This window comes from Harpia harpyja, chromosome 3 (assembly GCF_026419915.1).
Source record: "Harpia harpyja isolate bHarHar1 chromosome 3, bHarHar1 primary haplotype, whole genome shotgun sequence".
Taxonomy (NCBI): Eukaryota; Metazoa; Chordata; class Aves; order Accipitriformes; family Accipitridae; genus Harpia; species Harpia harpyja.
Genome location: NC_068942.1, coordinates 32,387,862 through 32,400,802, shown reverse-complemented (window position 1 = coordinate 32,400,802; position 12,941 = coordinate 32,387,862). Strand labels below are relative to the sequence as shown.

The window sequence follows — 12,941 nt, the reverse complement described above, 5'->3', positions numbered from 1 at the left end:
TACCATTGTTCTTGCTCCTCAAAAAAAAGGAGAGAGAGAGAAATCCATGTATGTAAGATGATATGTCATTTTTTTGAAGTCTGGATTTAAAAATCAGCTGCAACTGATGTTTTTGTTAAACATCTGACAAAGTTGTTTAAGGCCTTACTAATTGTCATTAAGTCATCATGCTTTGTTTAATGCATACAGTAAATCTAGATATGAGCAGGGATTGTCACAAGTTTCATTTTGAAGAGGTTGACTTTTAAAAATTGTGTTTTATTGTTCTTGTGTCAATGTTTAAAATTACTATATTCTAAAATCTGCATTACTGCTTCAGAAGGAAGGTTATTTAACACTATTGACCGTTAGTGTTTTGCTGGTTTCTGCTTAATTAATTATTAGTGGTCACTTGCTGAGTATGTAATTCTTTCTCCCTTGTCAACTAAAGTGATGATATATTTACAGATTAAGTAATCTTTTAGCTCATGTTAATGAAAAAAAAGCCTTATTCTAAAGTATGTCAGCAGTTTTAAAATAAGCTCTTAATTTTAGATTAGTGAAGACCTGAAAAATGAATTGGCAAATGAGCTGTGTACATCAACCCCTGGAATGACTAAAGTAAAAGAACAAATGTTCTATAAGGTAAGTAGAAATTGCTAAGTTCCACAGATTTGCATTCATTCTCTTTCAGTTAGACTTGGAGTTACTGATTTTAAGTTTGTGTAATACTATTGCTAACTGTTAATCAAAGTATCTACATTAACTGAGACTAGTGAGAGTTCTTCTTCATGTCTGTATAAGGGTAGAGGGAGGGGCTGGGAGAATGAAGGAAGCTTTAAATGGCTATTAATGTCTTCTGTCCTCTTCTGCCATCCCTTGTCTTTCACCACAAAAACAGTCTTAAGTTTTAATGTTTACCAGACAAATGGCTTAACTTGCCTGGCTGACAGACCATTCAGGGTGGAGACACTCTCGAACATCTGTTGCTGAAACTAGGTTTGGTCTGATTGTATTAGTCTGAAATTGTTTTTGCAAGAGAGCGAGGGGAGAGGAAAGAAGTATCTAATGTAGCCCACTGATTCTTCTTTGGAGTGAAGTTGGTTGGGTTCCAAGATCTTTTATAAATAGCTTACATGAATCAAATATTTCAAGATTTCTGAAACAGAAAGGCAACAGAAGTCCATTGTCAAATAACAAATCAGTAAGTGTTGCAAAGCTACATAATTGGGCTAATAATCATAGATACAAACTTTAAAGTAGCTTGTTTTGCCTAGTTGCATGACTTTCTGTAAGCAAACAATATTTTCCCACCAAAATAATGATCAGCTATTCCAATGCCAACATTTAATTTCAAAATCTTTGAGAGAATGACTTAATGCTTTACTGGTCCATCTTGAGTCTTAGGGTTGTAAACATTGTTATTGCGTTATTTTACTCTTCTGCAATGTGGGTTTTTCTTCTTTCTCAGGTTGGACTTGCAGATGCTGTGGATCTGTTTAGAGCCAGAAGAGTGTTTATTAAAGACGGTTTTGCATATGTGCCACATAAGGAGATTGATGTAATTGTTTTGAATAACTATAGAACAAAGTTATCTAAAGCACTGGCGGTAAGTCTGATAAAGTCTGATTTTTACAACTTTTCTTGCATTGTTTAGTGGCACGCTTGGACAGTAGCCTTTTGGATTTTTAAATTTATCTGCTTCTGTCTGGAGAATACCAGAAACCCTATCAAAAGTGCTGGCAGCACGAAAAAAAAAGTTCATTATGGGCTGAGAGTTCATTAAATTTAAATGGAATTTAGCATGTGATGTGCATTTGAAGAAATTTCTGCTAGAGAATTTTAAAATTGTTTCCCACATAAAGAGTAGCATGACTTTTCATTCAAAGTGTTAGTCCCATACACAGAACTGTTTTTTCTCTTCGTATCAATCTTTTCTCCCACAACATTTTGCAACATTTTTTTGTTGAAACAAGTAAAATAGTGATTTGTGGGTTTTTTTTTCATTTTTCTTTTGTTAGTGAGAACTGAAATGAGGGTAAGTCAGAATGTGTCAGGCAAAAATAAAGTCTTCATTGTATGAATGTTTGAGGTATCAAATCTAGTCAGGACACATATGATAAATACTGTATGTGAATGTTCTTCTGTTAGTAATTCAGTGGTCAATTGCTAGTTTTACAATATTAGACTCTTCACAGGATTTAAAAGTTGGTGCTCCTGTATCATGCACAGAATTTTAGCCCTAGAAAATATGGCATCGAATAACATGAAGGCAATTTGGATTTCTTTTTAAAAATGTTTTCAAACCCTTATATTGCTATGTCACATTAATATCAAGGTTGACCATGAGTGTTTAGTAAACAAACAGTGTGAAGTAAAAATGCATTCCTTTAAGAATCTGCCAGTATGCTAATTTTCTAATTTGTTAATTTTGTATATAACTGGAGTCTGTGGAATTATTTAATGTGCAGTGAAAATCATGATACTCTAATGTGAACATTTCCATTAGAACTCTTTAACACAACTGCAACTAGAGACATCCTTATTTCAGTTGATGCATAATGTTCTTGCTGAAAGCTGGTAACACTTGTGTGGGATTTAAAAACAATGAATGTGTTCTATAGAAATGTGGCTAAGTATGCGGATTATCTGCATCTATTTAAAATACCTTTGAGAAGCTTCATGGACTTCTGGAATTTGCCTGTTGTGTGTGTAGCTGAGAAGTCTGAAAAACAGCAGGAACTGTAATGAGTAGGCTACCTGACTTTTTAGTTTGAGGAAAATCTGCAATTTTTTCTTACGAACACACATTATCTTTATATATAATTCATTTAACCCAGATTGCTTTGTTCAAGCCAATAGCTGCTTTATAGTAAAGAAGTACTTCTTGATGTTATCCTCTGTAATCATGGTTTAGAAATTTTAACACTCTCATGACCTTGGACAACTATCTTCTATAGAACTGCTGTGTTTTAACTTATTGCAGTATTTCAGGTTTGCATTAGTTTTTAGTTTTAATACATACTTTTTTTTTAATTAAAGTTCATCATATTTTCAGAGTAAGGAATGAAAGAAGATTAGTGATTTCTGTCCTGTTCCAAAGCTCCTGATTGAAGTTGTGGGGTTTTGATTACTAATTTAGTTTGAGAAACCACATTTAATAAGCTGTTTCAGCTAATTTTAGCCAGCATAGTGCACTGCTGAGAGGTGTTAGGAATATTATTAAATTGAGTCTTTTGGAAATGAAGGCCAAAAATCCAGCATGTTTCACAGAGGTCAATCTAACGTTATTCTGTTATACCAGAGGCATAACTGGAGTATGACACTCGGTAGCTGGATAATTAGTAGTTTTCACTGGAACAAATCTATAATCATCAATTACATTTCAGTGAAACTATAACAATACACTTTTAAAGAAAGGATTGTACATAAGGAAACTTTTAAAAATCTAAAGATGGTAATGGTAGCTGTTCCACAACACACAAATTAGGAGGATAACCTTTAATGATTTTCCTCAGACTTACCTAGAGTGAAGAGGCACATTTCAATAGAAGTTGTGACACAGTAGCACACTTCCAGTATTGTTTGTGAAAAGTAGTTGTTGAAATATTATGAAATATTATGAAATATTATGTTGAAATATTATGAAAGTTCTGCAAGTACAGCTGATTTAGTAGTGCTTGGTAATGCTTTTGTAGCACATGCATGTTCGTATGTGTCTGCTGCAAAGGAGAAATCAAGAGAAAAGTGCTGAATTTCAGGCGCTATATGATAGTATAGAGGTCTTCATGACTTTGCGCAGAAGTTGTGCATCATGGCCAGAGTTAATTAAGAAGTAATAGAGCCTTAAACAGCATCACTGATTTGTTATTTACGTTGTCTCATAATGAATGTATTTGATAATATTGCCACTTTGGTAAGCATTATTTATGTGTGCTTTTGGGAGTGTGTTTTAGTGTTTTTGCAGCATCTGGCTATGCTTTGTTCTCAGCACTTTCTAATGGGCAATCCTTGTTTCATTAGAATTTGAGAATTAAAGATCTTAATGGTGTGATAATCCAAATTAGGCTTGAATGCTATTTCTAAAGAAGGGGGTTGTATTCACAGGTTCATAAAATTAGGCTAAATACTTGTATCTTCTATGGGGTAGTTTGACTTTGACCAATACTTCTGGCTTTGACGGTCTGTTACAAGCTTCTAAGGGACAAAATACCCTGAATATAGATAGTGGAAAGATGGTCTTTCAGGCACATAGTTTTGAGGAATCTTTCTTACGGCTCTCATTAGTGGCTCAATTCTTCAACGTTAAAGCAGCATAGTTTTCCGTTGTGGTTTGTTTGTGTGCTGTTACTGATTATGTGTACTGTGATGCATGTTTTGCCTCTCTGAGGTTGTTGGGTGCTACTCCAAGCAGTCGTATGCACAGGTTTTTGGGAGGAGTTGTCCCTACACAGGAATGATTTAATGATGAAGGCCTGCCCTGTCTTTTCCAAGGTGCTCTGAAGCTGTTACACTTTATGGTAGAGTGTGCTTGTGCTAGAGCTACTCTTCTTAGGTCTCCAAAGCATTGAAGAATTTGGGTGATCGCCTAGCGTTGTTACTTTGCTCGCGACATTGCAGTCTCGTGTTGACTCCATCCTGCATGTTACAGGGTGATTCTAGCTGGGGTTATAAAGGAGGAATATAATGAGAGTGAATTCATGTGTTGATACTGAGCTTTGAGAGAACAGTAAATAATTCACAGCACTGACTTTTAAAAAAAGTTTTATGTTGACACTGGCACAAATTCAGTTTAGTCAGAGTTATGCTTTAATCACTTACTAGTCAAACACACGAAGCAGTCGTACGTTTTGTTTCATCCTTTAAAAATGAGTTTGACATCTCGACTATGTGGCTATTCCTTGAGGCTCTATAATAGGGGGAGTTAATACTATTCAAGCCTTCTCGACAATTGCAAACACAACTGAAGAAGTTCATTCTACGTGCAAAATCAATACTGCAAGGACTTTCTTTCTGTATTCTCTGACCCATTCGATAGTAAATAATTTCCTATGTGCCATTAATGATGATTAAACTGTAGAAAGCCTAAACATTTTCTGTAGTTCATGGAAGTTGTGATGTTAGCTCTACAATTGTTTTATAACTTAAAGCAAACTTTTATTAATTAAAATGGCATTATGTTTTATTTATTTATTCTGGGCTCCTTCTCTGAAATGGCTCTTGGATAAATTCCAGAGGCGGGGGATAATAGCTACTGAAAAACCTGACTCTGACGGGGATGCCTCCATTAGTGTCAGGTGTTTGCATCAACTAGATTGAATTGTTACATCATTCCTATCTTAACAAATGTTACAGTTCAGAAAATGTTTTGTCCTAAAGTTTTAGTGCTTGTTGAACATTACATTTTTAAAACTATAAGCAAATGCTTGAGAATGTGTAAATATTCCTGTGTAGCATAAGTGCTTTTATTGTGGGTTTGAAGAGTTTATTTTACAAAGAGTTGTAATTATCAATGATAGCATAACTGAACTTTCCATTCATATTATAATGGCAGTTTTTCAGTAGCTTTGTCATACTTGTATTTAAATCCAGCCCCTTTTTCCACCATCTTGAGCCTAGCAATTGAAGTAATAACTTGGCTGGTCTTTGTATTATAACTGTATTACAAAAAGCTGCTTTTGTGACAATACTTTGTCAAAACATCATATAGGATCTAACCATCTGCAAATTAAAATAGTAACTGAAAATAACACAAACTGGTACCATAAGAAATCAAGATTCCAGTGTTAATATGTACAATCTTGATAGCACATGTTTCTTGTTAATTTAATGCCTACGCTTTTTTACTTTGCAGTATGATCTTGTGTAATCTGATAAAATGTCTACAAATCAAATTGTTGGGTTTTGCTGTTTTCTAATTTTTATGTATTTTTTTGTTTATTCCTTTCCCCATTTGCGATGTAATGTTCAAAATTGTTAGAAATATGGATCAAGTAAGTTGCTTCTAGCTTTACTAATATTTGTAATGATTTGTCTTTTAAATATTAGTCAAATATGCTATTTTGGCTGATTTATGCTATATGTTCAAAGAACCTGCTAATTTGGGAAAAGTATCAGTATATATGGCACCACCTGCAAAACATTTTCTTCCTAAAACACCTACGTTTTCAAGCAGTGAAGCAGAAGGCTTTATGTTGTGGCATTAATGTTGAGAAAGTGTGATTGATGATGGTCTTGTCACTTGAAATTCATTTCAGGTGTTGTGTTCCCGGTGTTAACTTAAAGTAATTCACTGTAACATAAATGAATGATTTTTATAATATGCACATACAAGGTTAGTAAGGTAATGACTTTGGCAGTGCAGGGTAAAACGTGATTACAGTGACTTTGTCCTCTGAATCTCTCAGATGAAAGTTTGCCGTGAGAGTTTTGCAGAGAAGCAGCTGGTCTTCATTTTTGAGTAGTATTATATTGTAAGGTCATTGTCTAAGGCACAGGTATACTGAATAAAATGGTGGTATTTTGAATGGGAGAAGCAAAATCAAGGGAAGTGACTTTCACTGTGCGTTTGTGTGTCGGAGAGGGCTCAAGCCTCTATGCAGAATGTTTACCTGCAAGACAGGGAAACTCATTGGACTTTTCTTTGTGGACCTTCTTTTTGCCATGGCCCCTTAATGGTCCCATTGTTGGCTGTTTTCTGAAATCCATCCTTCAGTATTTTATCTCCTCTACTAATTGAAGTACATGTGTTTCTTTTAGAGACTACATAGATTGCTAGCATAAAGTAATTATAAATAATATCAGGAGGCTAAATGAAATTTGATTGTATTCAGTATTTTGTATTTCTATTTCTTCTATCTGCTTCTTGCATCTACTACAAATTGTAAAATTTTGTTAAGTACTAAATTTGCAATGTAAACAATTGCTGCGGTCTCTGCATGGTGCTGTTTGGTTTGATTTATAGAAATACTTCCATCTTCAAATCAACGTAGGTGTTTCATGATAGTAAAACTAACAAAGCAAGATGTACAGGATTTGAAGCATGTGGAAGGCTTGCTTAACTTTTGAAATGTTCCCCAAATTTCAGAAAAACTATTGGAATAGGATATATTAGCAGGAAGTACAATTTTATTTCTATGTTGTGTGATAGATGCAATAACCTGGAAATGCATCAGTTAATATAGTACCTGTTTAATGTCATGTGACAACAATTTATTAACATGCTGGTAACAGTAATTTGAGAATTATACTGACACTATAGTCAGTAAGAGCGAGCTGTAATGGCATATGTGGTTGGTAAGTAAACAGAAGTCTGTATTTCAGGATGACACTTTGTTAGAAATTTGAGTTTTCTCCTCATTATTTTCTTATGGCCGCCTGTGACCCGTAGACAGTTGCTATGTGGTAGCTGTAGTAGTATCTATCTGGAGTTTGTTTACACTGGAGTTCATGACAAATTATTTTGTCAACTGTGTTTTGTCTTTTTCATGGAGAAAACTAGTTAAGTTCCTGGAAGTTAACTGTTAGGTGATCTAGCTGATGTTTACTGTGGACCAGCAATGGAGCAGGACTCGAGTGACACAGGAAGCCATCCAGACTGCCGGTGAAGACGTACCTAGTGTGTTTCTCAGCCTTCCAGTGTTTCACTGTGGAATGAGACTGATTTGTGCATGCAATTGTTTCCTGGGGAAACTTGATTTGTATATCTCAGTAATGCTGGCTGAATCCCTTCTGTGATAGTGGGACTTGGATTTCCCACTGTCTATGCATTAATAGAGGTTCATTATTGAGATCCTAGTTTCAACCACTTACTAGTTTTAGGTGTGGTTGAAGAGACATAATTTACCTACCACTGCTACGTACAGTAAATCATAAACTTCCCTTGAAATGAATATATTGAATCTTGCCTACAACATTGCAGGATTCTGTAAAGGAGCATAAATCTTAGATATGCTTTGTCTAAACAAATTTTTTCAAGTGATGTAGTTGCTTTTAGAACAGAACAGTTATTCTTTGGGCTTAATAAATGGATTCCTAAATTCATGATTGTTGAAAAGCAACATTGCTGCCTCGCTGACACATTTGAACAAACATGGTCAGATCCTGACAGTTACATTTTTATAACACTTCTAAAGAGCACGCCACTTTTATCCTAACTTTCAAATTGTTTATGACTTAAACTTTGCAAGTATTTATGCTAAATTTGCAATTCCTGTAGAATATAAATAATACACTTACTCTTGCTTGCCTCTTTGTCTAATTGCTCTGGTAACTCATTTAATCACTTCTGTTAGACAAATTAAAATTTCTTCTATTTGAAAGCTCTGTGGAGTACATGCCCTTGCTGTGACGGAAAAGGACTTAACTGCAAGGTTCAAGCAAACGACTTGAACTTCACTCGCAGATTTAACTGCAAGGTTCAAGCAAACGACTTGAACTTCACTCGCAGATTTAACTGCAAGGTTCAAGCAAACGACTTGAACTTCACTCGCAGACTTAACACACCACTATTGCAGGTTTTACAGTTACAATGGAGGAATGCACTATTGCAATTTTTTAAGGCAAGTGTAGTACATTATTACAACCACAAGCAATTCACAACCACAAACACATTTACAAACTTAAAGCATAAACAATATTCACTTATCCAGGTAAGGGCTCTCAATCCCAGGGAAGTTACCTTGACCGGCATCCCGATCAAGGGGGGGGAAGGGTTTCCTTCGCAAGCCAACTGCATAGTTAGAGAAGTGACTCCCCCCATTTCCAACCTGAATCTTAGAGTTTTTATCCCCTGACTTGTGGAATGGTGTGTATGACCATGAGTGAATTATGATATATGCCTAAATGGATTATGTATATCTGAGTGGAGTTTCCCCTTATCTTTCCTTTGTTGGTCTGTGATTGTTTGAATACACAAGGTTGTCATTTGAAACTGAAGCTGAAACCCTCCAGGGTTTTTTTTTTTTGTTTTTTTTTTTTTTTTTTACCTTGCTCCTTCAGCGACTGGATAGTGGTTGGATTGAGACTCAGGGCATACTATTTGCTAAGGGATTTCAAGGCTCAGTTTGGGTTTTAGTTCTTTGAATGGTGCAGCCACTGCCCTGTTTACTTTAGGGTTTATCAGACAACCCAGGGCTGAGCTGTCTACACAGCTCCCCGTGAGTCGTCTCTGCAGAGAGACGGGGCCTCGAGGCGACCCAAGGCTGGGTCGCTTTTGTAACCCCCCATGAGTCGCCTGTGTGCACTAGACATGGTGAAACTCGTTTGTGAACTATGAGCCGGACAATCCACACACTTGCCCAGTTCTTAAAATTGGACTTTTTCTTTCTCCAACTCATCCTTTCTGCTAATCTCGAGCCTTGTATGTTGAAAGAAATGTGGGGGTTTTGGTGGTCTGCCCCCCCTCCAATTTCTTCATTACACTTTAGAGTGCCTGCCTTGCATTTGCTTTTCAAAGTGATTCTTTTCTTGCTTAGCTCCCTTGCTAAAAGCTGATTTGGAAGTAGAAGGGGAAGGAACTTTTTGAAAACTTTGCAATGTAATCCTAAAAAATTCTGTGTCATGGAAAAATCACAAACAATGCAAGAGTAAGTGCACCTGTATTCACCATGGTGATTTTTCATTATCTCCATTGTCTGTAACCCATGCTTCTAATGATCCTTGGTTAGATGTTAAATTCTGGCTAGCATATTGCATGCTTTTATAAACCTACTCTACAGTTATCCAAAAAGCTGCACCTTGTTTATAAATAACATATCTTTTATAGCTGTCGTGGTTTAACCCCAGCCAGTAACTAAACATCACGCAGCCGCTCACTCACTCTCCCCCACCCAGTGGGATGGGGGAAAGAATCAGGGAAAAAACAAGTAAAACTTGTGGGTTGAGATAAGAACAGTCTAATAGTACAGAAAGGAAGAAACTAATAATGATAATAATAATAAAATGACAATAATAATAAAAGGAGTGGAATATACAAAACAAGTGATGCACAATGCAATTGCTCACCACTCGCCAACCGATGCCCAGTTAGTTCCCAAGCAGTGATCCCCCCCCAGGTCAACTCCCCCCAGTTTATATACTGGGCATGACGTCCCATGGTATGGAATACCCCTTTGGCCAGTTGGGGTCAGCTGCCCTGGCTGTGTCCCCTCCCAACTTCTTCTGCCCCTCCAGCATTCTTGCTGGCTGGGCATGGGGAGGTGAAAAATCCTTGACTTAGTCTAAACGCTACTTGGCAGCGACGGAAAACATCAGAGTGTTATCCACATTCTTCTCATACTGAAGCCAAACCACACCATACCAGCTACTAGAAAGAAAATTAACTCTATCCCAGCTGAAACCAGGACAATAGCATATCAAATACAGATCCTCTTAGGACTTGCAGTTGTGAGTAGTCACGATGAAATCAGTAGGTCTTATAGCTGTTGAAAGCAACTGAGTGTCAGATTAAGCATTCAAGAAAGAACTGGAGTCATGCAAGTTGCCAAATTTACTTTGCAAATTATTTTGAGACATAAATTAAGCTGTATTATCTTAAGTTATGGGTACAGTTTGAATTAACAGTTTGGATTAACAGCAAAAAAGGCTGCAACAAATATGGAATGCAGAAGGATAGGAAGAGGATATGTTTTAAAATGTTTCATGCAAGTTTATGGAGCAGCCAAAAAGAAATAGATTGAATCACTAAAAATATGATTACTACCTTTCCAATTATATAGGTGGGTGGTTTTTTTTTTTTGCATACATTTCTCTGTGAAATATGGAGAGTGGCTGTTCTCCTGTTCTCCTACAATATCCTAAGCCAGTGAATGTACATTTCATATGTGATGTTAACAAGTTTTTGCCATTCTTACTAATGATAAAGATCAGCTGACTGTGGGGGAGGGACTAAATCTTAAATCCTTTTTTCAGTCAGAAGGAAAAATGAGAAATTACTATGTCAGTAGTGCAAAATCAGACATGAAATAAATTGAACAACTGATAATTGTATCAGATGACACTTGGTTAATTATTGTATAGAATTTTTCTAGAGGTCTGAGCACTACTTTAAGCAGCAAACGTGAGAATAAAGTATATACAAGTCTTATCTCAGAAATGCCTGTGCAAAGACGTGTTTAAAAGAAATTCTGCTGTAAGACTAATATAAAAAACCCCATTAATTTTACTGATTACACAACTCAAGTGTTTTGAACTCTTTTAAGAAAAACTGTAGCAATGTGCTTTTCGAATTTACTGAATATTTGTTTTTAAACTGCTTTAAATATAGATGAAGTGAGTACTTTTAGAAATGCTAGTCACTGTCACTATTGCTGCAGCTGATTTCTGGGTGGTCTCATTGCATTGACTTTCCATTTTATTGGGATTTCCCAATGGGAAGTTCATCTGTGAATGTACTACTTCTGCAATTAATTGCTAATCTGCATATTTAGGCTAGAGAAGAAGTGGACATTTTTTATAGTTCTTGTAAATGAAGATTATTTGTCCAGAATATTTTTTTCTGGTAATAGGAAAGCAGGGTACGTTTCAGAGGCAGTATAGTTGAGCAGAATTTTTACAATAAAAAAACACACCCCATTGTCTTATGGGCAGTCTGTACAGGCTGTCACTGAAATCACTGGAGTGCTGTCTTCCTGAAATATTAGAAGCATGATTTAATTAGGCTGAGAGCTAGGGTAGTTAAACTTGGCTCTAGGAGTGTTGGTCCTGTTGGAGCACCTGGCCTGGCCCACTCCCTTCCCAGCTGTGACTTCATTTTGCAGTCCTGGGTTGTGAAGAAGCAGGTCCCTATCTGAACGATTACTTGTCTCCAGGAGAGAAGAAGTATCAAGGAAAAAGAGGCCAATGAAGATACACGGTTTCAATTTACATGTAGCTTGTGAAAGATCTTTTTAACTATAAATATTTTTCTGTATTTATGGAAACAAATTCCTTTTTATGTAAATACTAGTATTTTTCTGTTTGTAAGGATTGATGTTTAAATAATCTGTAGTCTTGAACAAATATCAGAAAGCAAAGGTTTTTTATTATCGTGTCACGAGTTAAGCAAAATGACATGGTTTATTAATGACTACAGCCTTTGTTTATATATGTACATATGAAAGAAATGGATTAAATTTGGATGTAGTGCTTAGAGCTTCTTAAGTAATAGAAAACCCCATGAGTTTTCCCTGTTGTTTTCCTGGTTATGCTGCCAAAATGAGGAGAAGGTTGTTGTGTTACCAGCTTTGTTAATACCAAAGGATTTGTGTTTCTTTTTACTCCATCCTTTTGATGTACAGACAACAAAAATAAATTAAAAAATGTGGAAATCCCAACACCCCTTCACCCTCCCTTTAAAACTGAACTGTGAATCAGAAGAATCCTCTTTGGAGTATATGAAAATGTTGAATTACTTATTAAAAAGTGGGAAGAATCCCACCAGTTGTCAAAGTGAATGAACAAAACTATTAATTGGTTCTTGTTCCAAATGACAAGCTTTTAAAGTACTTTTTGGAAGAGTTGAGTCTCCCAGGCACTGTTGTAGAATGCTAACTGCGTAATACCCTTCAGTGACAGCAAGCAAATACCTTTTTCTCAATGAAAGTTGATGATACCTCATATTGCATGAACAAATAAGTAAAAGAAATGTAACAGAGGATGTAGGCTAAAGAATAAGAGCTATGAATTAGTTTAGAATATATTTAAATTTAAAATCAGTCTCTTATCTGTCACATAAAGTAACATTTTTGCCTTGTTAGATATATTAGTAAGTGGAATTTCAAAGGCAAATTACACTTTCTTTTGAAACATGCTTCTAGACTTTACTGAATTTGTTTCTCTAGATTGTTTTTACTGAACAAATGAAAATCTTGAGGTTAATCTGCCTTTAAATTTGATATGTTCTCTGATGCTCCTGTATAAGAAACAAAGGGCATTGGAGAGGAGACATCATGCTGGTAGTTACTTTCTCCTTCCACCCTTAC

General features: G+C 35.9%; 1 protein-coding gene across 2 annotated transcripts in view; it reads left to right on the top strand.

The window, feature by feature from the left end:
• Window positions 1–12,941, top strand: part of PRIM2 (DNA primase subunit 2) — a 132,030-nt gene that overhangs the window by 28,668 nt on the left and 90,421 nt on the right. For both annotated transcript variants that reach the window (XM_052781835.1, XM_052781834.1), the window contains exons 5-6: window positions 535–624; window positions 1,451–1,588. In XM_052781835.1, coding sequence (XP_052637795.1) covers window positions 535–624; window positions 1,451–1,588 — 228 coding nt within the window. The remainder of the gene's footprint in view (window positions 1–534; window positions 625–1,450; window positions 1,589–12,941) is intronic.